This window comes from Theobroma cacao, chromosome 3 (assembly GCF_000208745.1).
Source record: "Theobroma cacao cultivar B97-61/B2 chromosome 3, Criollo_cocoa_genome_V2, whole genome shotgun sequence".
Lineage (NCBI taxonomy): Eukaryota > Viridiplantae > Streptophyta > Magnoliopsida > Malvales > Malvaceae > Theobroma > Theobroma cacao.
Window position 1 is genome coordinate 29,534,211 of NC_030852.1, and position 24,226 is coordinate 29,558,436.

Consider the following 24,226-nt stretch of genomic DNA (forward strand, 5'->3'; position numbering starts at 1 on the left):
AACATATTATATATAATATATATAATATATATATATATATATTACTATATATATATATATATAATATATATATATATATATATATAGTCGCTTGAGGGAGAATAACTTGAGAATTTTATGACATTGTGCTAATTAAGAGACTGGTCTTTTTCATTTCAGTGTGTTCACCTTTTGAACCGAAAGACACGGTTAAAGAACAAGGTAAATACCAGTAGTTGTTATGGAGATGCATTAGCGAAACGTATAGAGAAAAGATAAGCTGAGGGTATGAGCGAAAAAAGGGAGTAGTGCTGAAAACATTAAGGAGGATGAGTAGCCGGTAACGCTGGAACCAAAGGCATCTGGGGCTTGATGCTGAATAACTTAATCATGAATAAGGGGATGATTAGAGTGTAGTGATTAAAGAATCAAACAAAGGTCTTGGACTTGATGCTCGTTGACTTACCCCCGCTTAGTCTCAGCAAAAAACCAAACAGATGTAACAAAAAAACAAGTAGATGTTTGCACTGTTGGAGAAGCCAAACAAACACCAATTTGGTCTGGTACCGGGTGATTTGTCGAATATGGTGTATTGCCTTAGCTGTCTTTTTTTTTTTTGTTTATGGTGGGTTTCACTTGGCTCAATGGGGAGGGTGGACGAAAGGAAGGGGGGGCAGACTCCAAGGAATGCAGCTCCATTGTTTGATTTTTGTCTTTGCTAATCCATATGATTATCTCGCTCTAAAACATAAGATCTTTAAACATTTCTATTTCTCTGTGTCTGACTGCCCCTGGAGAACAACTTGTCATCTCAGACTGAAAATGAAGGCCAGCCGGATCAAAACTTCTTTATTATAGATAGCTATTTGCAAAATAAACTAACAGCTTGTAATTTCTAAAGTTACCGGATTAAAAGGAGTAGATGCTTAGTACAGACTAGCGGTAATTCCATCAAAATTCATGCATGTTATTTTTCCAAGAACATGGTAGCCAGCATTGCCCCTTTAGCACCGTAATATTAATTTCCTGTGTGGGGCGGCTTTTCAGAGGAAAAACCATTTCCTTAGACTTGCTCAAGGTTTGTTACAGTCGAAACCCAAACGTTACTTCCTCTCACATGATTGAAATTATCGACATATATATAGGGTCCAGTGTCAGTAATTTGATTAAGAATAACTAAAATAATATTAAGAGATTTTTTGAATAAATACATTATCTTCATCAAAATTTATTATATTATTTACCAATTACCAATTAGCATCTTTTAGCTATATATATCCCCGAGGGAAGTCATCTAGGCATGGTGACACATATCTGTAGAGGAAAACTAAAAGCAATGTAACGACAATACGTTAAAATCATGTATGGATCGCATTTGGGGAGTGTTGGATTGTCAAGACTTTTTCCGGAATGATTTTTGAGTTTTGAGAATGGGGTAGGAATGGGATACAACAAATTAAGTTTCTATGTTGCGAACTTAAAGAGGGGAGAGTACGGAGAAATGAAGGGCACATGGGCCAGTGGGAGTTGATAAAAAACCATAATATAAAGTGCTAATGTCGTGTTCCAAGGATTTCATGTGACCAGCAATGTTAAACATTGTACTAACATTACCACCACCTTCCCCCATATCACGAGCTCCATATAGTTTCTGAGATTAATTTTCCCTTCTACGCGTGAATCCTGATTTCACTACTCAGTATATAAATTATATTGACCGACCGCGAAGCTTAATTATTTAGAATGTTTCTAATTACATATATCTAACCACAAAGGGATGATATATAAACCAAAAACTCTACGAGCAAAGCGGCGAAATTCCAGAGTTCGAAAAATTTTGTGGTCATTCGTTAGCCTCACTGTGATGTTGAGTTCTTAACAACCAATCAATGAGGGCCATCTCCCCTTAACTGACTTTTAAAAGATGTATGATTTTTTTCTCTCTCTCTCTCTCTTTTCTCGTATGAAAAGGAGGAAGCCATGCGAGAAAAGTATTGGATAAAAGAAAACAAAACGGTCGGCTTTTTTGTTCCATGTACCGTATGTGGGGTGTTTTAATTATTGCTTCAGTTTGAAGGCACTCCGTTACAATTTTAAGGTCAAAAGGATATATTCAAATGGCAAAACATCCCTGTCTTCCTTGTTCAAGGAAAGATAATATCGTAACTCATGTTTTTTTGTATTTGGTACTCTAACTCATGTTACTTCCTCAATCCTTGGAGCTTTTACTTTGGATTAATGTAAAATCGATGGTGACAAATTGCTGGGATTATAGGAACATATACTTAGGATTATTTGCTTTGTTGAATTGGACACAAGGATGCAAACTGATCTGATAAAGCACCATCACAAAGTAATTATACAACAAGCATTTGATCACAACTAATCGATAGTGAAGGTATATTTGAGTTTGAGACCTGTAATCAGTAATTATTTTGGTTAAAATTTCAACCTTCTACGCCCAAATCTAAGATTTTTCCATGACTGGAAAACAATCATGCAAGCCATTAGCTAATAGATTTCTAGTCAAGGTTCGCGTATATGCTTTTCCCACACAATCATTTTAAACCCTGTTTCTATTTTGGGAAAGGAAGGGGTAGAAAACGAAAAGAGGAAATTAAGTTCCAATCTATAGATCTTCTAGCTCATGCAAATCGCCAACTTTTTAATTAATTTAATAGTAATTATTATGGTAACTTACTCGCTACACGTCACTCCACTTAAATAATGAATACCCAAGCGCCCAAAGGCAATTCTTAATAAGTAAAAAACATACAAGTTTCTTTTTTTTTTATTGCTAAATATGTAAAAAAAAAAAAATTAAGTTACTATGTAGGCAGGTTTGCATGTTAAAGCTTTAATATAGTGTTAGAAAAATAAACCACCCAACTTTGTCATCATTTGTTATCACTTGTAGCTATATTTGAAGCTAAAAATATTTAGCAATCTCGTGAATCCATTTATCGTAACGTGATTCATTTTTTTTTTTTTTTGAAATAACTGCCGTGGTATAGGAGACTATGAAGTAAGCAAAATTTGAAGAAAGACAACTATGCTGGGAAGTTAGACCGACCGATATATTTTGAAATTAAATTGATCATGAATGTGGTCAACACCCATTATGATCCATGTAGTGTGGTGTGGTTAATAAAAGAAAAAAAAAAAGTACGACAATCTGCTTAGAAAATAACCGAAATAAATGTACAGACTAACAGGAAGGAAGAAAGACAATTTCAGTTTTACCTCTGAAGAAAGAAGAGGGGACGAGGACGATTAGGTGAGAACTAATGACTACTGAGAAGGTGCGATACAATCAGCATAGGCAAAAGTTACGCGCCGCAGGGAAGAGCGCTTGTTTTTTGGACTGCAAACGAAAAATGAAAGCTGTACCACAAAAATAAAAAGACAAAAAATGTGAAACCAACGTTTCTTGTACGTTTTTTGGGTTCATTTATTTATTTATTATGACTACCACTCACATATTTTTAGTCAATGTTCTTTTTTGAATTGTCAACAACCGTATTTAGGAAACGAGAATATTGCGAGAAAAAGGTGGGCGATAGAGACAAAAAAAAAGGCAGAAAAATAAGGTAAGGAAAATGAAAGTGGACTTACTTTTCCTTCAATTATTTAGTAGTGTATATTCTTTGTATTTCAGAGAAAATAAGGCTAAAGCCTTTTATTTTTCCTTAATGTTGGTATTGTATTTTAGAGCGTGTGCGACACCGACCGTAAAGACGTGTGGGAAGCTCATGTCTTGATAGTAGAAACAAAGAGAACAGAAAAAACCCAGAGACGTACGAAACCGATTTATAAATGGCGGCGAATTCTAGGTTGCCCGCCACGTTAGTCCTAGCTGTTAAAAAAGTAAATTTAAAAAGATTACACCCCAAGAATCTAAAAAAATAAAAATAAAAATGGAAACTCTCAAGTCGAAACTTTATATAAGGTAAAAAAATTACACTAGTACCAGTACATACTATAAGTAGCCGGAGCAAGCCAGCAAGAACTGAAGTGTTCTACAGTAGCAGATTACCAGAGTACCCTCGAGTCATTAACTTCATTACCTAAGATTAATTAGTGATTAAGAGGGGCCAGATTAACAGAGGGGCGAGGCTTTTAAGTGGTCAAAGGTGATGCGGTGTTTTGCCTAATCAAACAATTTGACCGACTAAAAATGACTTAGGAGAGCCGGGTATCTTCGGCCTCACGTGACTGGCATCACGCAGTTCGAGGGTTGAGCCATACGCTGAGTCAGCAGCATAGATGGTCTCTCATTGGGCCAAAGTCCACCTGCGGGACCCGTATATCCACGTGTCATAATCGGACACCACCATCGGGATGCGGCGGCTTGTATCGCACCGGAATCTTCGGTGAAAGCCCAACCGCTGTGATGAGACGTACCCTATCCTAATTGCCTATGATTATAAAAAGACGTATACTAAAAAAATATATTTGTAGAAGTAAAATAAGAATAGTTAAAATTAGAAAAAAATAAAATATAATCATTTAATTTTGGGACGGTATTATAATCAGGATTTTCCAATTCCGGCGGTTGGGATCCTATAAAACAGCAAATTCAGTGTTTGGGACTCCACCGCAACCAAAACTCTGCTTCTCACACATCTTGGTACTTTACTACACTTTTGCTTTGCCTTGCCTTGGCCTACTCTTGTTGACATTTCTCCGTACAGTTGAAATACTTGCTCTCCCTTTCTCTTTCTTGGGTGTTTGAAGATAGATTGCTTTCATTTCTGTGTGGTGGTTTGTTTGAGAGATTTTTAATCAGGAAATCTTCAGCAACAGTGACTTGTGTAGAAACTTCCTGGTACTTGGTTGGCCAAAAGAAATTACTGAACCTCTTCTGTACAAGGCCGCAGTTATTCACTGGCCTTTTTTGCTAAGTTCAGTCACTCCTTTTATATCTGTTGCTTTCTGGGAAATCTTTAAGAGTCTGTGAGATCTTTTCTTTTTCAGCCTCTGTGAGGTTTTCCTTTGTTGAAGGGCCTCTTTCGCTCGCTCTCTCTTCTTTCTTCCCTTATTCCAATCTATCCAAAAACATAATCTTTCAAGGTGTTTCAAGATTTTAATAGTGCTTTTGAAACCTTTGATACCTTTTGGCAGATTTCTGAATCAGCGTTGTCTTTGTTTTCTTTCCGAGGTGTAAGCTTCCCACTTACGGTTCCTTGCCTTTTTCCCACTTTATTCTCTACCTGGGTCGACCTTGTTCTCTTGCTTCTTTCTACCGATGCCAACGGACAGAATCTGAGACCACCAGAAACTACACACCCAACAAAAAAAATATCAGCAAAGCCCAAAATGGACCAAAGTATCCTATGTCCGATCAAATACACCGAACACAAAAACGTCACTAAAATATTCAGAAAACCGTCCTTGAAACCCAAAAAAACATCTTCCGATCATGACCGTACTCACAACAACAACACCCCCAATGTTCCCAGAATTGTACGGGTATCCGTTACGGACCCTGACGCAACGGACTCTTCCAGCGACGAAGAAGCTGACTTTTTTGGACGCCAGAGAGTGAAACGCTACGTCAACGAGATCAACATCGAAGCCACTTGCAAAAACACCGCCACCACCACCATTTCCAACACCAACCGCAAAAGGACAGCCGCTGCCGCTGACGTCACAACGGCCTGTCGTAGACCACTCAAGCTTTCTTCATCCAACGGAAATGGTAGGAAGTTTAGAGGTGTTCGACAAAGACCTTGGGGAAAATGGGCGGCGGAGATTCGAGATCCTGCTCGACGTGTACGGCTGTGGTTGGGTACTTACGATACAGCTGAAGAAGCAGCCATGGTTTATGACAATGCAGCAATCAAGCTTCGAGGGCCTGACGCTTTGACTAACTTCGTTACTCCTCCTGCTAAGGAAAATAAGGAAAAGCCAGAAATCATTAATGTGGCTTCGGTTTCTGGGTACGAATCCGGGGACGAGTCATCTCACAATCTTTCTTCTCCAACATCAGTTCTTAACTTTCGAACTCAATCAAGTGAAGAAACGGCAGTCGAACCGGAAAAACCGGTTCAAGAACTCCAAGAAGAAGAGAGTAAGCCGCCACCGGTTCAGGAGCAAGTGGTTCCTAGCGAATGTCAAGGTGAAACTGGAACAAACTTGCCCGATGACTCGGGAGATTATTTGCCACTCGACTTCCCTTTCCTTGACGAGTTTTTCAACATCCCAGTCCCGGGATTGTCGCTTTTTGATGATACTGCGACGATCTTGCCTGAAAGTAGCGTGTTCAGTGAGGATTTTAGTAACATGTTACTCGACACCCCTCAAGATTTTGGCTGCTCCTCGTCATCGTCTATTTCTCAAGTGGACGATTATTTTGAAGACATCGGCGATTTGTTCTTCTCAGACCCTCTCGTGGCACTATGAGCAAGAAAGTTTGGTCCCCTTTTCTGGAGAGAATGTAGTCACCGTTTGCTTGCCGATAACTCGGCGGATTTTGGATCGGCGGCGACCCAAAAAAAAATTGGGGCCCTGCTTAGAATTGTTTTTTTTTATGTAATATTATTTATTTGTTTAAATATTTCCGTTAAAATAAACGGAGAGTTGAGTGAACTTTTGCTGCGATTTTATTTTTCCTCGATACCCTTTTGTTTGTTAGAAATAATTAGGCTGTCGTTAACGAATGTACTTATAATTTTGACGGAGGAATGGAAAAATACATAAGCTTTTTTAATCTCTTCTTTTCTCGCCATTTTAATTACTTCATTTATTATTACGTGGCAATCGATACTGTTCATCACGTGTGGAAATCTGAAAGTGCCGCGGTGGCATTCCTTTTGGCCCACACGAGCTGGCGCAATTTACGGTAATGGCTGGTCCAGTGAGTACGAGTCGGTGCCGTTCGTGTGTGAAATCGAGACCCTCTTTTTTTATTTATTTTATTTGGTTTACAAGTAATTCTTTTTTATACAAGTTATGGTGCCGCAAAGTATAGTCTATAAAGCTAAAAAAAATTGCAGGCTACAAAGGACGGGAATAATAAATGTTAAGATTATTGGGGGCAAGTTCTATTTACATTTATTAATATTAATTGGAAATGGTCCAAAGATTAAGTTTGCCCGCTTTTATTGTTAAAGATTTGATTCAATTTTTGAATAGAGAAATTAATTGCCCGGTTTCTGTGTTGGTGAGATTTAATCTTCTGCCATATCACATTGTACAATACAATAGATGTCCAATTTAGCATCTGAATTGATTCAGTCTTTTTCTTTTTCTTGTCTTCCAGGAATAATATTTTTTGCTAAAAAAAATGTTTCTCTTTTTGTTGGCATGCCAGTCCATTTTCCATGCCGTTGAATATGAAATTAATGTCTAAGGTTCATATTAAAAATTGTCCAGATTTTGCTCATAGAAATCTTAGCTAAAAAGTCCACAGATAGTAAACCGTTCTATGGTGTATGAGAAACAGAAAGTCAATTATTTAAAGGTTGCTTGAAATGTGGAAAATGGTAGACTCGAATGTCGCAGAAAAGCAGCATTTAACGTAATTAGGCAGGCCTTTACAAGAACTTTGGATGTTTGACTAACAATGTCGTAATCATTCGTGTCGACCTCTTCCTAAATCTATAGATTTTCCTTTTTCCTTCTTTCTTTTTCCAAAATTTGTTTAAGATTCTTAAATGCCTTTTTCGTCAAAAATGAATTTCCCTAATTCATCCTCGTTTGACTGTTTCCAGCTACATGTTATTTACTATTAGATAGACTGTTTTAAAGCTAATTAAACGGATTGTACCAAAACAAGAAAAAGGAAAACCCAAAAAAACCAACGTTATGGCATGGATTATTTTTTTGGTACCGACCTATAGAAACGTGTTGAATTAAAGTGGGAACTATGGTAACGTAGCTAACGCTAGGTACTAGTACCACTTTTATTTGTTCTTTTTCTGCAAAATATCTACACTTTTTGTTCATATTTGTTTGTACAACTAGCCCGGAAAATGAACAGAAATTTCTCCACCCTCCCCTCTCCTTTTCAATGGGGTACGTTGTGATAAAGAGTAATTGGACGCTGCAATGCCCTCACGGGTGCATAATTATGAACATCAACCTCAAACCCAATGATAATTATGATGGTAACAGCTTAAAAATCGTTTTCCACAATTTTAATCTGTGGGTTTAATCGAGGATTACCATCTTAATCATGCATTTCAACAATTTGATGTTTTTTTTTTTAAACTATCCGAAATTCCAAAAATTTCAATTATAATTTACAAGACATGGGCACGAGATTGAATATTTTAGAAGGGGGAGGGTATTCAATCTTCAGTACTCTTCAGTAATGAAATTATTGGAAGGTACTTTCTAACTTTCTTGCTTCACTATTACTCAAAGAAAAATAGAATCGAAATGCAGAAAGTCCTCATAATTATGTCTATAAAACCATATGATGGAATTATTTTATATTGATGTTGATAACAGGGTCACGGTCCATGGAAAAATTTGCTGCCACGCGCCTTCCACACGTTTAGCCTAGGGGACCGCTAGCTAGTTTTTTCTCCCAATAATTATGACTGCAAAAGGATTAGACTGCTCCTTTGCATTCTTGCAATAGTGGGGGTTGAGGTTGAGTCATAAAGATAGAGAGGCAGTACCATCTAATTTGGTTGTTTGTTAAAATTTGGGTCAAATTAGCCTTTGATGAGTAGTGTACTTAATGGAGCGGCAGATGCGGTGAACCTGAGAAACTTGATTTCCATTTTCGACATTATTATTCAAACACGAAAGCCCTGATGCATGAAGCAGGAAATGGGACGGAATTTTTTCTCAATCTAGTTATATTTGTGTTTTGTGAGGATAACATGTTTGTTCCATTTTTACTCAGAAATTATTACAAACCTGTTTTTTCAGAGTGAGTATCAATTATTAGGTGCAGTGCTAGCTCATTGCTTTACATTATTAGATACATTTGGTTAAAATTTTCAATAAAATATTTTTATTTTTTAATTTTTAGTTATAATTTTAAAAATATTAATTAATTTTTGAAATGAATACTTCATCTTAAAAAATATATTTCGTTAGACATATAAGTCGAATTGTTAATCAACTGTTAATATTTTTATTTATTTGATAATGCAATGATATTATAAAAAAAATTATTTTTTATTAAATTTTTAAATTACTATTTTATATATATATATATATTTTTTTTTTTTATTTTTTTTTGTAAAAAAGAAATCGGTGCTCCCAAGGGTGCACCCCTCCCCTGGGAAGCAGTTGATCGGTGCTCCCTTTGTTGGGGAGTACCTGTAGTATGGTGGTTGGTCGATAAATGGAAGCGTCGTTGGTCACATTGTTTGAGGGAAAAATTTTGAGAAAAAAAAAATATTTTTGTTATTTCATTATTTCTATTCACGGTGTTGACATTTTTAGATCGGAATGTCCATTTTCAGTGGTGGAACTAAGATTTTAAGTTTAAAGGGATAAAAATAAAAAACTTAATATTTGGGGGATAAAATTATAAAATTTGTTAAAAAACTAAAGATAAAATTATAAATATTTAAAACAAAAATAGGGAAACTTTTATAAAATTTTGAAACTTTGAGGGGTGGGGGTCCCTACTAGTTCCCTCGCGTTTCACTTCTATTCATTTTAAAAATTAATATACTCATTTGAAATTATAATTAAAAGTTAAAAATGAAAGTATTTTACCATGAAATTTTCCTTAGAAACAGTACTAACGATTTTTTGAAAGACGAAAATTGCAGAATTTGGTTATAGATGATGGAAGACATGTTCATTCGGTTTCTGTTGTTTCTAGCTAGCATTTAGGTAAATGTCAAAGGCAAGGAAAATGTGAAAGACAAAGACAAAATTATACAAAGAAAACTGACAGTAGCCATGAATGTCTCTATCGTCAAACATATAGAAATTATTAACAGAAAAACAAAAAAGGTAGTACACACTTTGCAAAATCTTCAACCATGAAATCCATCAAGTTCAGAAATTTGATGCAAAGTGTCATATTTTCATATTGCCCCAAAATTACTGTGTATTTTTCAGGCGCAAGTAGGGAAAATGGCAAAAGCTAAGCAAATAGAACGCGTCAGTAATTAAATTGCATAACTTGTTTCTTCTTTCTTTTTTTTTATTTTTTGAAGAAAATGTATGCTAGAATTAGTTCCAATTTAGGCCTTATCTTACAAATCCACTGTCTTTGAATTGATAGATATGATGAAATAAATTATGCATGTTCATTTCTTTTTTAGTTCAGACTTAAAACTTAAATGGTACAAAAGGGTCTATCTTATCAAAAACTTTTTCTTTTGTCAATGGGTACCCCCAAGTGGCTGTGGAGACGCACAATGAAGGAGATTATTCAAAAAAATAAAATTAAAGCATTCTGCTTTAAGATAGTCCACCACTGGGAGAGCTTTTTCTTTGGGTAGGGCACTTGCTCATTGAGAGCTTTATTACCTTTTGGTGTTAATGGCTGGTTGGACTGTATTAGGGATTTATTATCATGATGGGGTCCATATTGTGGATTAATGTAGAAAATCATATATAGCGCATTAGCATTAGCATTAGCATTAGCATTAGCATTAGCTTATGCAAAATGTGAAAATTGTGTTAATTTATTGTACGCAGGGATGGAGGTGGCTGCTACCTGCTAGGGCCATTCCTAAACTTTATGATTTTGTTAATTTGATTTTGGATCCTAAACCACTCATGGGTACACGCATTCCTCTCTTTTCCATTTTGTTCCTTATCCATGTTGCTTATATGTGTCCCTATTTTTCCCAAGAAAAACAGAACCAATTACCAATATAGTTTACTTTTCATACTTGTTCTTTTGATCTTTTTCTCTATAGATAAGGAACTTTTTATGTGCAGTACATCCTTTTACTTATAAAGAAGAGATCTTGAATAATCCGAAATTAATAATGAAAAGATGAAATTTATATAAATTTTTTTAAAAAAAGATTTAATATCTTTAAGTTTCATTTATTCAAATGAATATAGTACTTTTCCTCCACCTTTTAGCATATCTCCAACAAAGATTTGGGTTTTTTTTAACACTGGATCCTAACACATAGACACTGTTTGATTTTAGGGAACCTAATAAAGAACTCGTAGGGCTAGACTTCAACACCAAGGGGAGCAAGCCGACACTTGGATTTTTATCCCCCCACTTCGTTTATAACTTTTTGGCCCTTTGCATTGTTTTTCTGTTTTTTCTCTTAACATAGTCATTTTGCTATTTATGATCATATTTATTTGAGGTCAAACCACTAAGAACAATTGCTCTAAAATTTATTTTCTTGATAATGAAGCTCATTCCACAATCAAGTCCTTTGTTTGTGTATAAAGAAAAATCACGTAGGTGATGATGCTTCTATGAGAAAATAATAATTAACTTTTTTCATCAAAAGAAATTATAAATTTTTGTACTGTTAAACTCACAAAGCGTTATGCACATGGTAACTCTAAGGATAGATAATATTTATATGTGTGGGTGATCTTTCCATTTAATGGCATTTGCCTTCATCATTGAAAAGTTTCCTTTTTGAGAAAGTTTGTTGGCACAGCTATGATCTTTCACTCCCTCCCCTTTCTGTTTAGAGGGGCATAGCTATCATCTTTTATATATTCACTTTAAAAACTCTTCTCCCTCTTTTTTTTTTCTTTTTGTTTTCTTTAAAAAGAAAAAATGTGCAAAAAAATTTATTATCCTCCATTAAATTTTCTGCCCAAAGCACGAGGGGAAGTTCAACTTCAACGCAGATTGGGTGCAATGTCAAGAAAGATCATCACCCTAAATAGCAACGTAACGATATCGTATTCGACAGTGCAAAACTTTCATCAATGTGATAGGGGTCCAAGTGCTGGAAACAGAGATGTGACCCCAAATTCTTGAGAATTTAAAACCCCCCACATGAAGAAAGCCAGCCCAGTCAGTGGCTTGATCACATGAAGTTTATTAACTCCATGGGCAGAGCAGCTCAGAGCCATTGGGGATTGAATCAGCCTCTCTGTTTGTTTAAAGCAGAGAGGTGAGAGACAAGGGGAGGAAATAAAATCTCTCTCAGTGACTCAAAACAGACTGTCAATTTCAAAGTGCCAAAGGCATGGATAGACAGAACGGAACAGTCAGACAGTGAAGAAAGAAATCATCACAAAATGATTGGGAAAAGGAGGGTCTTTCATAATTTCTTAGTGTTTTGATTTAAGTGTGTAACTTTGGATTGTTTATTTATTTATTTATTATTCAATGCCATGATGATCACCCTTCACGTGAGATATTAATCTAGTTTCTTCCCTTTGCTTTCTCTAGATACCTCAACTGATCTTTTCCACAAATTGGTATAATAATAGCCTTGAACAGACAGCTTTTGGAGATTTAAAGATTACCAGAAATGACACTTTGTTTTCCCTTCAGTTCTACTATAATATTTAAATAATTCAATATGCGGAACCTTTTCTCTTGACATAACCACAGAAGTTAGTTCCTTTAGTTAATGGTAATAAGTTTTTAATGTTTCATGTTTCTGTTTAAGGGCAAAATGGCTGAGCCATGGGCAGCTTTTGCCAACAATATGCCTTCGGATCTTATCCCTTGTTTCTTAATCTAGCTAAAAGAAAAGATCATCATTAATTTCAGTACAATGCTTTTAATTAAGTGTGTTCCTCTTCTTTATTGTTTTTTGACAATGGTTTGCCTAAGGCTTGATTTGGCCGCTTGGGTATCATTGAAGGAAGTGTAGGACAAGTGGGAGCACCTAATTGCTTTAAAATTAGATGTTATCAACCGTCCAAGCAATTTAGATAGTATTTTGTTTTTTCTTTTGAGTGTAAACTGGTTATCATTATATATAAAGCATGCGGTTACAGTAGCAATTATGACAAGGACTATTTAGGTCTACCACCCACAGTACTGCCCACCAAAACTTCAGGAAGCTGTTGAGCATTTCCATCCAAACAAATCAATGAGAAAATTGATCGGGTTTCATAGAAGACTTCAATTCTTTTTTTAAAGCTGGTATAAGTTCAATCCCACACGAGTAGTTGAATAATTTGTTACTCAAAAAGAAATTTCCTTAATTTTGTCACCAGGTGACACCCTTACAGCTAGCAAGTACATAAGGAAAAAAAAGAAAAGATTTGATACAAAGGCCAAAAATATAGAATTAAAAAGTTCTTGGCAGATACCCAAATGGCCACATGAACAAACATATGCATTGTATGTACATGGAATCTATATACAATAGAACCCCGAAATCTCTTCTCTCTATTCTCCTTTCAAAACAAATACATGTTACAATCTGTGGACACTGTACACGGTTTGATCAGAATTGAAGTTAGAAGACCCCAAGGGCACACACTTCCTCACCATCGATCGCCTGTTCAAATGGCGTAAATGCCCTTTCGTCCCCCTCCTTGTCTTCAAATCAATTCATCAGTTAATTAGGTTTATGTCCAACGGAAATTATAGTACTTCATTGTGAAGAAGGTGACCTATTTGTACTAGCTGTTCATCATTAGCATGGGAATAATTATAGTAATTATAGAGAGCTGAAAAATAAGAGAGGCTGATAGAACCAGTTAGTTAATAATTTGCAGAAATTATTAACTAATATATCACTATACATAACAGCAGCCATTAAGAGAGAGAGAGAGAGAAGAACGAGAAGAAGATGAGGACTAAAGGCATGATTTGACAGTAGTGCTAGCTAATTATCGTAATTTATTAGTGGCGGAAGAAACGTAACTAACCATACGAATTGGAGTTACTAATCCGAGTGAAGCCCCACCCTCCCTAGTTACAATTATTGAAGTCTACTGTATGTAATGTATGTTACATTATGTTGCAGGATCTTGGCCCTTTGCCAGAAAATAAAAACTAGTATAATTAAATAAGCAAGCGAAGGTATTGCCGGTGATGGGAGGGCCACTTGTGCTGTACTGATGCGTGACACGGCTGAAGGGGGCTGCTAAGAGCTCTTGCTGTTGCAGGCATTCAGAGAGTGAAAACAACTGAGCAGTTGGGCTCATACTAACACACCCACCAACTTGCAATACGTACTTAATAATATTTTGTAGGCTGCAATTATGTTGCAATATGTACGACCCTTGTTTCTGCAGTTGCTTTGCCTACTATTCTCTTTCCAGGCTACCTTTGGTCCCCCCCCCCCCTCTTACACTTAAACATCTCTATCAGCTGATTCTCTCTTCTTCCATGCACTTCCCAATGGTTTCCGCTTGCCACCTCCTCACCCTCAACTTTGGGTTTGTAAAGGAGGTTCTTATGATAAGGAGAGAAAGCGTTGTAAATAAGTAAAAAGATGTGTTAGAGGCGGCAAAGAGAAAGATTGAAGCAGTTTTTGAAGTACTAAGTGCTATGACAGGTAAAAAACAATAAGAAGAAAGTTAAAGAGACTTATAAAGTACAAGATAATTAGAGAGAAGCTCTGAAGTTGAGTATGTGTTAGCTTGGAGAGGGAGAGAATAGTATCTCTAAATGAATTATGAGGCTCTATATATAGTGCTAAAAGTGGCAATTACATAACAATAAGTTTTAATGCGTCTAATGAATGACATTATTATGAAGAATATTAATGTAAGTAACCGTTACTGTAATTGGATGTAGTAAGACTTGTTCTCAAGTAAAGGTAATAGAAAAAAGATTTACAAGAATAGGTACAAGAGAAGAAGTTGTACGAGAATAGGTGCAAGAGAATAAGTTGTACATAAATAAGTATACGAGAACAAGATAAGATGATGAAACAATTGTATTTCAGGAAAAGGCTAAGAGAAACACTTCTTAACTACCTCCATATCTGAACTACCAAGCCAAACTCTCTAAAACATCCCAAGATGAAAGTAACCCATGAACCTTACCACTTATTCTGAACTACTTTCACTGTCATCCAAGTGAAGCGGTTATTTTATTCAAAGTGGTTGTTCTACTTGTATTAGTTGTTCTATATGGAGTAATACTTTACTTTTTCTAATTGTTCTGCTTTAAGTAGTACTTGAAGTAGCGCTTCACTTATTCTGCGTGAAGTAGCACTTCACTTGTTTTAGTTATTTTACGTGAAGTAACACTTCACTTGTTCTCTATACAATATTATGTTATAACATAATTCTTTAGAATAACAATATTAACCAAAATCTAATATCTACAAAATTTTAGCATTTTAATTAAGATTCTTACATAAACCTCAACGCACTTCGTGTGTCTCTCCAATGAATTATAACTTAACATCATTCTAACAAGACATCTAGCCCTCAATTAACTAGGGAAAAGTTATTGACAAGATGAAGTGATTGGAGCTCTAGTGATCCATAGTCGATTTGCCAAAAGCTTACTTAGATGCCGTCACAATTGACCAGCGGCCCAGATTCACCCTACCCGTTATAATGGAAATCCGAATCATGATTAATTAATGCTAATCATAACCTTTTAGCTCAACGATCTTGTCAAAGCTCGACCAATCAAATACCGAATAGTGAACATGGATCGACCACGTGTCAAGTGTAAGGCAGCCGCCCAATCTAACCCCATGGCCCACAAAATCAATTTTATGGCCTGAGCCCATGCACATGCTAGGAAGAAAAAGAACTTGAGGAAACCTAACACTTAGACTTTGGGGATATTAGAGGGGTGGGCCCGGACCCCCCCTAGAATAAAAGGGCCCAATACACGATCAGGTGATGAACACGTGAAATCTATATGGGACTTCAGCACCCCATTGCGTTCCAGTCAAAGCAGATGCTTTTCTTATTATATCCACGTGGCATTCGTGATCGAGACTCAACAAGACCAATCATGATACACGTGGCATCGACAAGTTGATACAATTTTACCTGCACCAGACCACAAGGCATGCAGAGGGGGAGAGGGTCAGACCCAGAAGAGAAAAATGAAAAATAAAAAATAAAAAAATTATCAAGGTCGGGGGAAGGAAAGTTTGAAAGCTGGTAAGGGTTAGGTCCCCATGCGGCTTTTATCATTCACCTGCCGACAAGAGGGTTATGGAATTGGGAGGGAAATTTTGACAGTCTTTAGAAAGCTGGATTTCTCTGAAATAAAGTGGATGTAATTTGCATCACTCCAATTTGCAAAAGCCTTTACAATTAATCCATGTACCTTTGGGGAAGAAGATTTTGCGAGTTTATATTTTCCCAATTTAGTGGGGACTATGCGATCATCCATCATGCTCTTTCTTTATTCTAAAACAATTATATGAATTGGACAACGATATGTTTAATTTCCTTCTAAAGAAATAATTGGCTTCAAGGAAGAATAATTGCTTTCCCCAAGTCTTACAAAAAACGTACAAACAATGATGTGGATTCTACTATAGTTTGACGAGATACAACAATTAATTCTCCATGGTATTATACTATATATGAATTGTGATTTCACCTTTTAAAACAATTTTATTCCAAGCTTTTTGAAACCTTTGAAAGCAAACTTTGATCACCATTAACTAATTCTTAATATCATGCTAATGTGGGAACGATTGACTTAATACAGATGGAAAACTGTGGAAGATATTATATTAGAAACTCTTTCTTCTTCTTTTTCTTCGTTTTTTTTTTTATTTGTGAAGTTACTTTTTCTAAGTCCAAGTTGACCTGTTACATCCAATTGAATTGGGTTTGACATTTTGCACCGAAAACACATGATCTCCATGTCCCACCTGGGATTACACAAAGATTACAAAGAGGAAACAAAGTTAAACATAAAAAAGGGGAGGATGTTTCCTTCTTGTCTTCTAATCCTCCAAAAGGGAAATCCGTTTTGTGCTTTGCTTAACTGGACCTTTGAGTCAGGCATCCATCCAATAAGAAGTCAAAGAAAGTGTTTAAAACACAGCTGCTACTTATAGTGTTAATTATATGTGTTCAAACTTTAGCTTTAACCCTTTTGTTTTTTTTTTTTGGGTTTCTGCCAACTAAAAGCTTCGTCAAAAGCCCAAAACAAAGCTAAACTTTCCGACATTCTCGGCATTATGGTTTTGTAATTTGTCATCATTCTCGCATTACGTGTGGAAACGGCTTTTTTTTTTTTTTTCCTTGCCTGTTTAATCTTTTATAGACATTTTCCCCATAATGCAGTGGGAATGAATCTTTAGTAAAATCCTTTGGGACGCATAATTGAAATTGAATTGGATATATAATATTCATAGAAATACTTCATGCAAGCAAATCCATTAAAGGCCAGTGCCCGTGGGGAACATATCTATTTTCTTTTATTTCCTTTGTTGGAATTAAAAAGTTCGAAAGAAATATGTGATATATGAAAAGCATGCTGACCTGGTATAGATTGAAACTTGGCCCATGAATTAGATTGATCTTAGTATGCTGAAGAGATTATGCTGCGGGTGGTTGGGCTGACAACTGACTCAAAGAGCCATCTAACAGTGACAGAAGCGCTGACAAATGGAAAAATATAAAGAAAAGAAATGGAAAAGGAGAAATGCCATGGTAGCACGCCTGCAGTGAGGATAGAGAATTTGAGATGATGATTCCTGATTGCTGGGCCAAAGAAAGGCCAGATTCAGGTCGGAGGGTCCTTTTTTATATGGGTCTTTTAATAATTAACAAATAGTGGCCCATCTACAACTCATAAAAAATTCTTTCCCAACCCAGAGCACTGGCGTTAAAGACTGTTGGGCCCAACAATTAGTCTTTACTCGAAGAAATTAGGAAGTCTAGAAACTTAGAGAAAATTTTTAAATAATTTAAAAATGTATTTATATTTGATACATTGACAGTATATAATATTCATACATTGTCAAGTCACTAAAATATATCTCCTCATTAATTTCTGCCATGTCAAATGTAATTTTACTGTAAATAAGTTAAGCTGAAGGCTTATATAAGCAAGCTAGACTCACCGCTCTTGAAAACAAAAAATTGGTAGGAAACATGAATAATTTGGGTGAGGTCTGTCATGAGGAGGAGCGTGCCGATGTTTTTGCATCTCAAAACATGCAGATATCAATTAGCAAATTGCCTAGTCCCAACACTCTCTTGCTCTGCAATGGACAGAGGGCCTGAGATCATGCATGTATTTACATAAATAAATAACCTGCAAATTCTGAGGCCAAATTTTCTTTTCTGATCGGATGTTGCCTTGCGCACGGCCTAGTTTCATTTCACGCTGTAACCCTGCGGATAGCATATACAAGATGGTTACACTGGTTCATGGCTCGACGCATTGGTTTAGCACTGCAGAATCACGCCATTGGGGTTTTAAAGGTACAATGAATTTCCACATTGCCTCAGCAAACAAAAGCCTTCTGTTCCGTAGAATAACAAAATACGGAATCTACTGTCCTGTGATTCGATATTCCGGGGCCTAAAAAGGCCATTACAACTCAATGCGCTGGGAGATTGGTCAGAAATATTTGCCAAAACACTAACAAGGGTTGAAACGATTTCCACCAATTTCAGGGCCGATGCAAATCTATTGTTTCATTTGTCATAATACAATAAAATTTCTCGAGCAAACATACATCAGACATTCAGGTGGAAAGGGGGTGAAAGAGAAAGAGAGAGAGACTTTGACATGAGATTAAAAGGTAAAATAAATAGTAAGATTAGGCATGCATACACATAAGACACCAGCTAATAATAGGGATATACAGAGAACTGTGGAGGTAAGGAAAAGATAATACTCTGTAAACTGGGACTACCTGCTTCACTATCATTTCTTACAAGGATATGCCTCAACAAAGAGGGCAATCAGCATTTTGACAACAGCTCCAACTAGGACATATATAAAAAAAAGGGGCCAATTCTTTGCTAACATACTCAGGAAAAATTTTGAAACTCCCATGGGAAGAATCCAAAAGACAGCAAAGCTTCTTCAAATTTGAAAAACAGCTTGGCCTCCTATCCTTTAATAAACTTGTAAACAAATTTTTTGGTCTTCACCTTAGCCCCTGGCCGAGAACACATCCAAGTGGTTCAAACGATCATAGGATGAGGGTCCTCCTAGTTGAGAATTTTTTCTCACAGTTCTGCGCCTGTTGATGTCATCTTCTTGCTTCTCTGAATGTTCTGTATAAGCAATCTGATGCAGATGCAGCATTGCTATCATGCTAACTGCGAATAAAGCTGCATTGCTTAGTATCCCACCCATATGATCAAATTTCAGGGATTTCTTTGCAAAGTTCAAGCTAGAAACAAGAACTTTGATTAGTATATTAGAGCGCTTCCCTTCATGTGATGCAAGATTCTCCCCAGATGGACTAACTGGTGTACTGTAAAGGTTTTCGGGTGAAACAAAATGGCTAGCATCATGTACATCTCCCACAAAAGCTAGAGCTTCATCAATTACTTTGTACTTCTTACCATGGTGTTCAGCCAATCTCAATGCAAGAATTATCCGGCTTTGTTCTAATCGTGCAATGGCAGCATCTCTCTCAGCCCGCTGCTGTGTGTGTACCGTCTGTTAAAAAGAACGAAAAGATATATAAGAGATCCATACATCATGCTAATTATTGATACCCAACAAACTGTCACAACATAAAATGTAAAAGCAAACATGCAAGATAATTTAAAATGATCACCACAGCACCTCCAAAAAAAAGAAAAAGAAACAATGAATCCCTACCACTGTTATTTCACTTGGGGTTTTGAAGCAAGGTATTAGGACTCAACCCATTCTTGGGGGCAAACTTTTGCATCTCCTGGCACTAAAACTCATGCGAATTCTTCTCTTACATTTTGCTGTCATAACACCTTCAACAAAGTTCACGCAATGCTTCTGCATGTCAAGGTCTCTCAGCACCACATATAAGCCATCTCAACCAACTTTCATACATCTTGTGATGCTAGTCCCAAATCCTGATATATCTCCTCATCATCTCACTATTCTCTCCAGATTCCGGAATCCAAAAAACTATAGCAACTTCATTTCAGCTTAAGCTATATCACACATATCATAAGCTCCCTCCTAAGAACCCATAATGTAAGGAAGCTTGAATGCGCAACTATTGAACAATTGCCTAGATGATTCCTTCTTCGCTTTGTTCCTTTTAAATGCATGCTCTCAGTTCCCTATATAACCCTAACAACTTCATTTTCGCTGTTCATTTTTCAACAATCCATTCCATGCAATATAGTTTGGTTAATTATAAACTACATAATCAAAAGAACAAGCAACCTATAAATCGAATTTTCTTTTCTTTTTTAACGTTTCCGGCTTCCCCTTCTATTCCTCAACAATCAAACAGAACTTTAATTGAATTTGCAAAAACTAGAAGCAAACTCTTTCACGAGCAAGAGGTCCTTTCATTTAGTTAAATGGAGATATTTTCAATTTTACTTCAGAAATTAACAAAATAGAACCCACCCTAAGCATCCAAAATCAATTTCCTATTTACTTTCCGTTATGTTTTTTACATCCACCAAAAATAGTCAAAATCCGCGACCAGATTTTGGAAATGGAAAAAGACGAGAACAAAAAAAGGAGTTACTAACGTGGAAAATTTCGAGCTGGTCTTCAAGATTCTCGAGAGCGGTTCTGATAGCATTAAGACTCTTGGCCTCTTGAATGGCGGATTCACTATCGTCGATTCGAAAGTCCTTCACGAACACGAACCCGGCCCGGTTATCGTCGCCGACGGCGTCGTTGTAGAGCTTCTTCTTGTCGGATTTCCTGAGGGCTTTGATGGAGTTAAGGAAGTGAGCTCGCGAAATCGAGTGAATGGCGTCGCTGAGCTTGTCGTGTAAGTCCCAGATTTTCTCCAGAACTGCCTCGATTTCCTCGATCTCCATATCCCATTTCATTTGTGAGGCGAAGGTAAAGCGAGGGAATTTGTTTTCCTAGGGTTTGGTTTAGCGCTCTTTCTGTTACTCTAGGCGTTCGAAGATTTGACTATTTCCAGTGCGGGTTTTTGCTAGGGTGGACCCTCCTGGCACGGTAAAATTTGTTTGAACAGTCAAAACTCGAAATTCAACTGACTTTTTATACTTTAGTGGCGGGAAATTTAAATTCCCTCTATTTTACAATTTGAAACAGATTTCTTTCTTCAATAAATTGAAACGAGGAGGTAACTAGGATTAGAAGTGACAAGGAGATAACTTTCATTTGCCTTTAACTATGTTTACGCTTCCACAATTTTCACGCTTACTGGGGGAAAAACAGAGTCGCCCTTTGGTACAGTGGCCTAGATAACATCGGTTGCGGTTCTTATTCATAGACAGGCAGAAATTAAAACCCAAACAAAAACAAGGCAAAAGGCTGTCGTCTTTGGCCTACTTATTCAACTGTTTTTTTATATCTTCACACTTCACAACTGCCTTGCTAATCGTATGATCATCATCCAAAGCTAATAACTTACCCTTCAATTGCTTCAAATAACTTCCAAGCGGCCACTTCCTTTTATAGTAGCCGATCGCCTGGCTGCCATCTGAGTCTCATTCTGGGCACCGCCATCCTCGCCTGAAATTTCTTCTAAAGACCGTCCTTTAGTTTCTGGCACCAGGAATGTGAAGCAGAATCCCAACAAATTTGTGAAGGCCAAAACCATGATGGCACGCTTAATTTTGCCGACATTCTCGTCCAAGGTATATGATTGAACCACGAAAGCCCCAATCACGGCGCCAGCCTTCCCAGACGCTGCACTCAGCGCATGACAAGTAGACCTCAGCCGGGTAGGGAACAGCTCCGCGGGGAGCACGAAGGTTGTACTGTTGGGGCCAAAGTTGGCAAAAAAGAACGTTAGCACATAGAGAACGACAAATAACAACTTATTTTCGTCCCTGAGATAGTCGTATTTGATGCCCAGCAAAAGCATGAAGATGGACATCATCAAGAAGCCCACTAGTTGGATGATGAAGCGGCCAATCTTTTCTATGAAAAGGACGGTGAACCAGTAACCTGGGAATGTTCCGAGCAACGCAACGATGAACATGGCTCGTGAGGTCTCGTAGACTTCTTCGATAGCGTTAATATCAGGAGCTTTTCTGGTGAGACCCATAGCGGGGAAAACGTCCTTTTGGGTTAGGTTTTGGCTGTAGAAAGCAATATCCAACAAGAACCATGTGCTCATGGTACCGAACAAATGGCGCCCATGGCGCATGTAAAACTCATGGGACAGTAATGGGAACTGGTTTGCTGCCTTGAACTGGGAAAGCTTTTCTCCTTCTGCGTCGAGTTCGATGTCAAGGACCCGACCCATATCAGCCGCTGCTTGTTTGGCATTTCCTTCAATAAGAGCAGTGTAACGACCAGTTTCGGGCATCTTCATCCGCCAATAGTATGTTAAAAGAGCTGGTAAGGCACCGAACATCAGCACAATCCGCCATAGAAAATCCGCTTCAGGTTGAGTGGAGAAGATTGCGTCTGCTTTGAATGACGGCGCTGGGTAGCGTTTACGGAAGATTGCTGAAAGAATCATGGAGACTAACCCAGCAAATATAATCCCCACACCTTGCATGGCAAAAACCGCGGCAATGAATGCGCCACGGGTTTTTTTGTTAGCATATTCAGACATAATTGTGGCGGAAAGAGGATAGTCGCCACCAATGCCGAAACCCAGCCAAAATCTAAAGAAACAAAGTGTTCCAATCACAGAATCCGCGGTGGACCCAAACGATAGACCCGAGCAAATGGCGCAAATCACCATGAGGATGAGAGTGATCCCGTACACCTTTTTGCGACCTAGTTTGTCACCGAGCCAACCAAATACCAGTTGGCCGCTAAGAGTTCCAAATAAGGCTACGCCAGTAACCAAGTTGTTAACGTAATGAGGGAGCTTTCCCGGCCTGTCGGAATGAGCAGGATCATAGTAATAAAGGCGGCCCAAGAGTTTGGACACGGTGGTGATGCAAAAGAGATCATAGGCATCTGTGAAGAAACCCATGCCAGCGATGACAATAGCTTTTATATGGTACCATTGCGTGCGAGCCGTGTCAAGAGCTTCGAGCACTGCTAAATTATTGTTTGAAGCCATTTTTGTTTTTGGTTGAGCTTCTGCTTAGCTCCTCCCTGGCTGCTGAGTTTTGCGTCTTTGTTGGCTCATTTATATAGGAAACTATTAAAGCAATAACAATAAAAGACTAAAAACGTTGTTACCAAGGCTTTGGGGTAAGAACAAGGAATTGAGAGAGGATATTCTGCAAGCTTCGGTGAGTGAAGGGATATGCTAATCAAATGGGGACATTAACGAATTATCGCCTCATTCTGATCCCCTAGGAAATTCATAAATAGATCCAGCGATCTTGACATTCATTGCTTTCATGCATTTCGACATCAATAATTATACTTTAATTTGGTTTCTCGGGCATATGATATAATTCTATAACTTGCTGCACCAAAGAAACAATATGTCCAAGTTATTGAGCTAAACTTGATAATTAATTCGTCCAGAGAACAGGATTAATTGGTTTTCTTTTTCCCTTTCATTATCATCAAAATTTTTACTACTAGTTTTTCTTTTTTCCTGTGTAGTGGCATCAAGAGATAATGGTTTGCAGCGGCTGTCAATTTTATGGGAATATAATTATATCTTTTGCATTTTGCAATTTGAAAGAATGCTGTTTCCTTGCAATTGAGTACGACCGAATGGTGTTTATACCAGTATTATTTTCAACAATACAGGGTCATAATCAGGTTTATGATAAGTTCTATGTATACATGCAATTATTTTTTAAAAAAAGAAACCTAGATAACATATATATATATATAGAGTAAGATTAACTCGTATGAGATACTTTGATTACTGCATATGAAATGACCAAAAATGATTTTCACAACAAGAACGTAAATGCTTGCTTTGTTTGGAAGCATGCTGTTCTTCTTCGTTGCCTTTCTTTTCTTGTCCAGCATTCCAGGTTAATTATGATAGATGGAATGCTGGAATGTGCGGCCGTTGATTTCAAAATTTTAAAGGATCCTTTCTTCTATTCGTCCATATATACCAGCCGCCAGGCCTTTTACACAAATCTGCTCGTGTAATTTTTCTCTTGTCATACCTACATCCCAACATTAATTTGGAAGATGAATATGCTGCAATCAATTGTCAATTTTAATTGTTGGACAATCATGAATCCAGACAAAGATAACCTAAGCAGACATTTATAAAGAAGGTAAACACACAAATTTAATATGTCTGTTAAGGAAGCAAGAAAAAGGGAAAAACAATTGAAACCAACTTGTTCAATTAATCCTATGATATATTGCCTCAAAGTCAAAATGTTTGAAAATTTTGTTGTAACAAAATTAAACAAGTCATTTTTCCATAGAAAA

General features: G+C 37.1%; 3 protein-coding genes across 3 annotated transcripts; 1 reads left to right on the forward strand and 2 right to left on the reverse strand.

Annotated features, from left to right (window-relative positions):
• LOC18605706 (ethylene-responsive transcription factor CRF4) lies at positions 4,501 to 6,691 on the forward strand. The gene has a single exon (XM_018116760.1). The coding sequence runs from the start codon at positions 5,299 to 5,301 to the stop codon at positions 6,382 to 6,384; it is 1,086 nt and encodes a 361-aa protein (XP_017972249.1). The 5' UTR covers positions 4,501 to 5,298; the 3' UTR covers positions 6,385 to 6,691.
• Positions 18,537 to 20,859, reverse strand: LOC18605707 (plastid division protein PDV1). The gene is made up of 2 exons (XM_007038881.2): positions 20,455 to 20,859; positions 18,537 to 19,420 (listed from the first exon to the last, which is right to left on the reverse strand). The coding sequence occupies exons 1-2, from the start codon at positions 20,761 to 20,763 to the stop codon at positions 18,905 to 18,907; spliced, it is 825 nt and encodes a 274-aa protein (XP_007038943.2). The 5' UTR covers positions 20,764 to 20,859; the 3' UTR covers positions 18,537 to 18,904.
• On the reverse strand, positions 21,064 to 22,931 carry LOC18605708 (inorganic phosphate transporter 1-11). The gene has a single exon (XM_018118573.1). It carries the CDS (start codon positions 22,929 to 22,931, stop codon positions 21,330 to 21,332), a length of 1,602 nt encoding a protein of 533 aa, XP_017974062.1. The 3' UTR covers positions 21,064 to 21,329.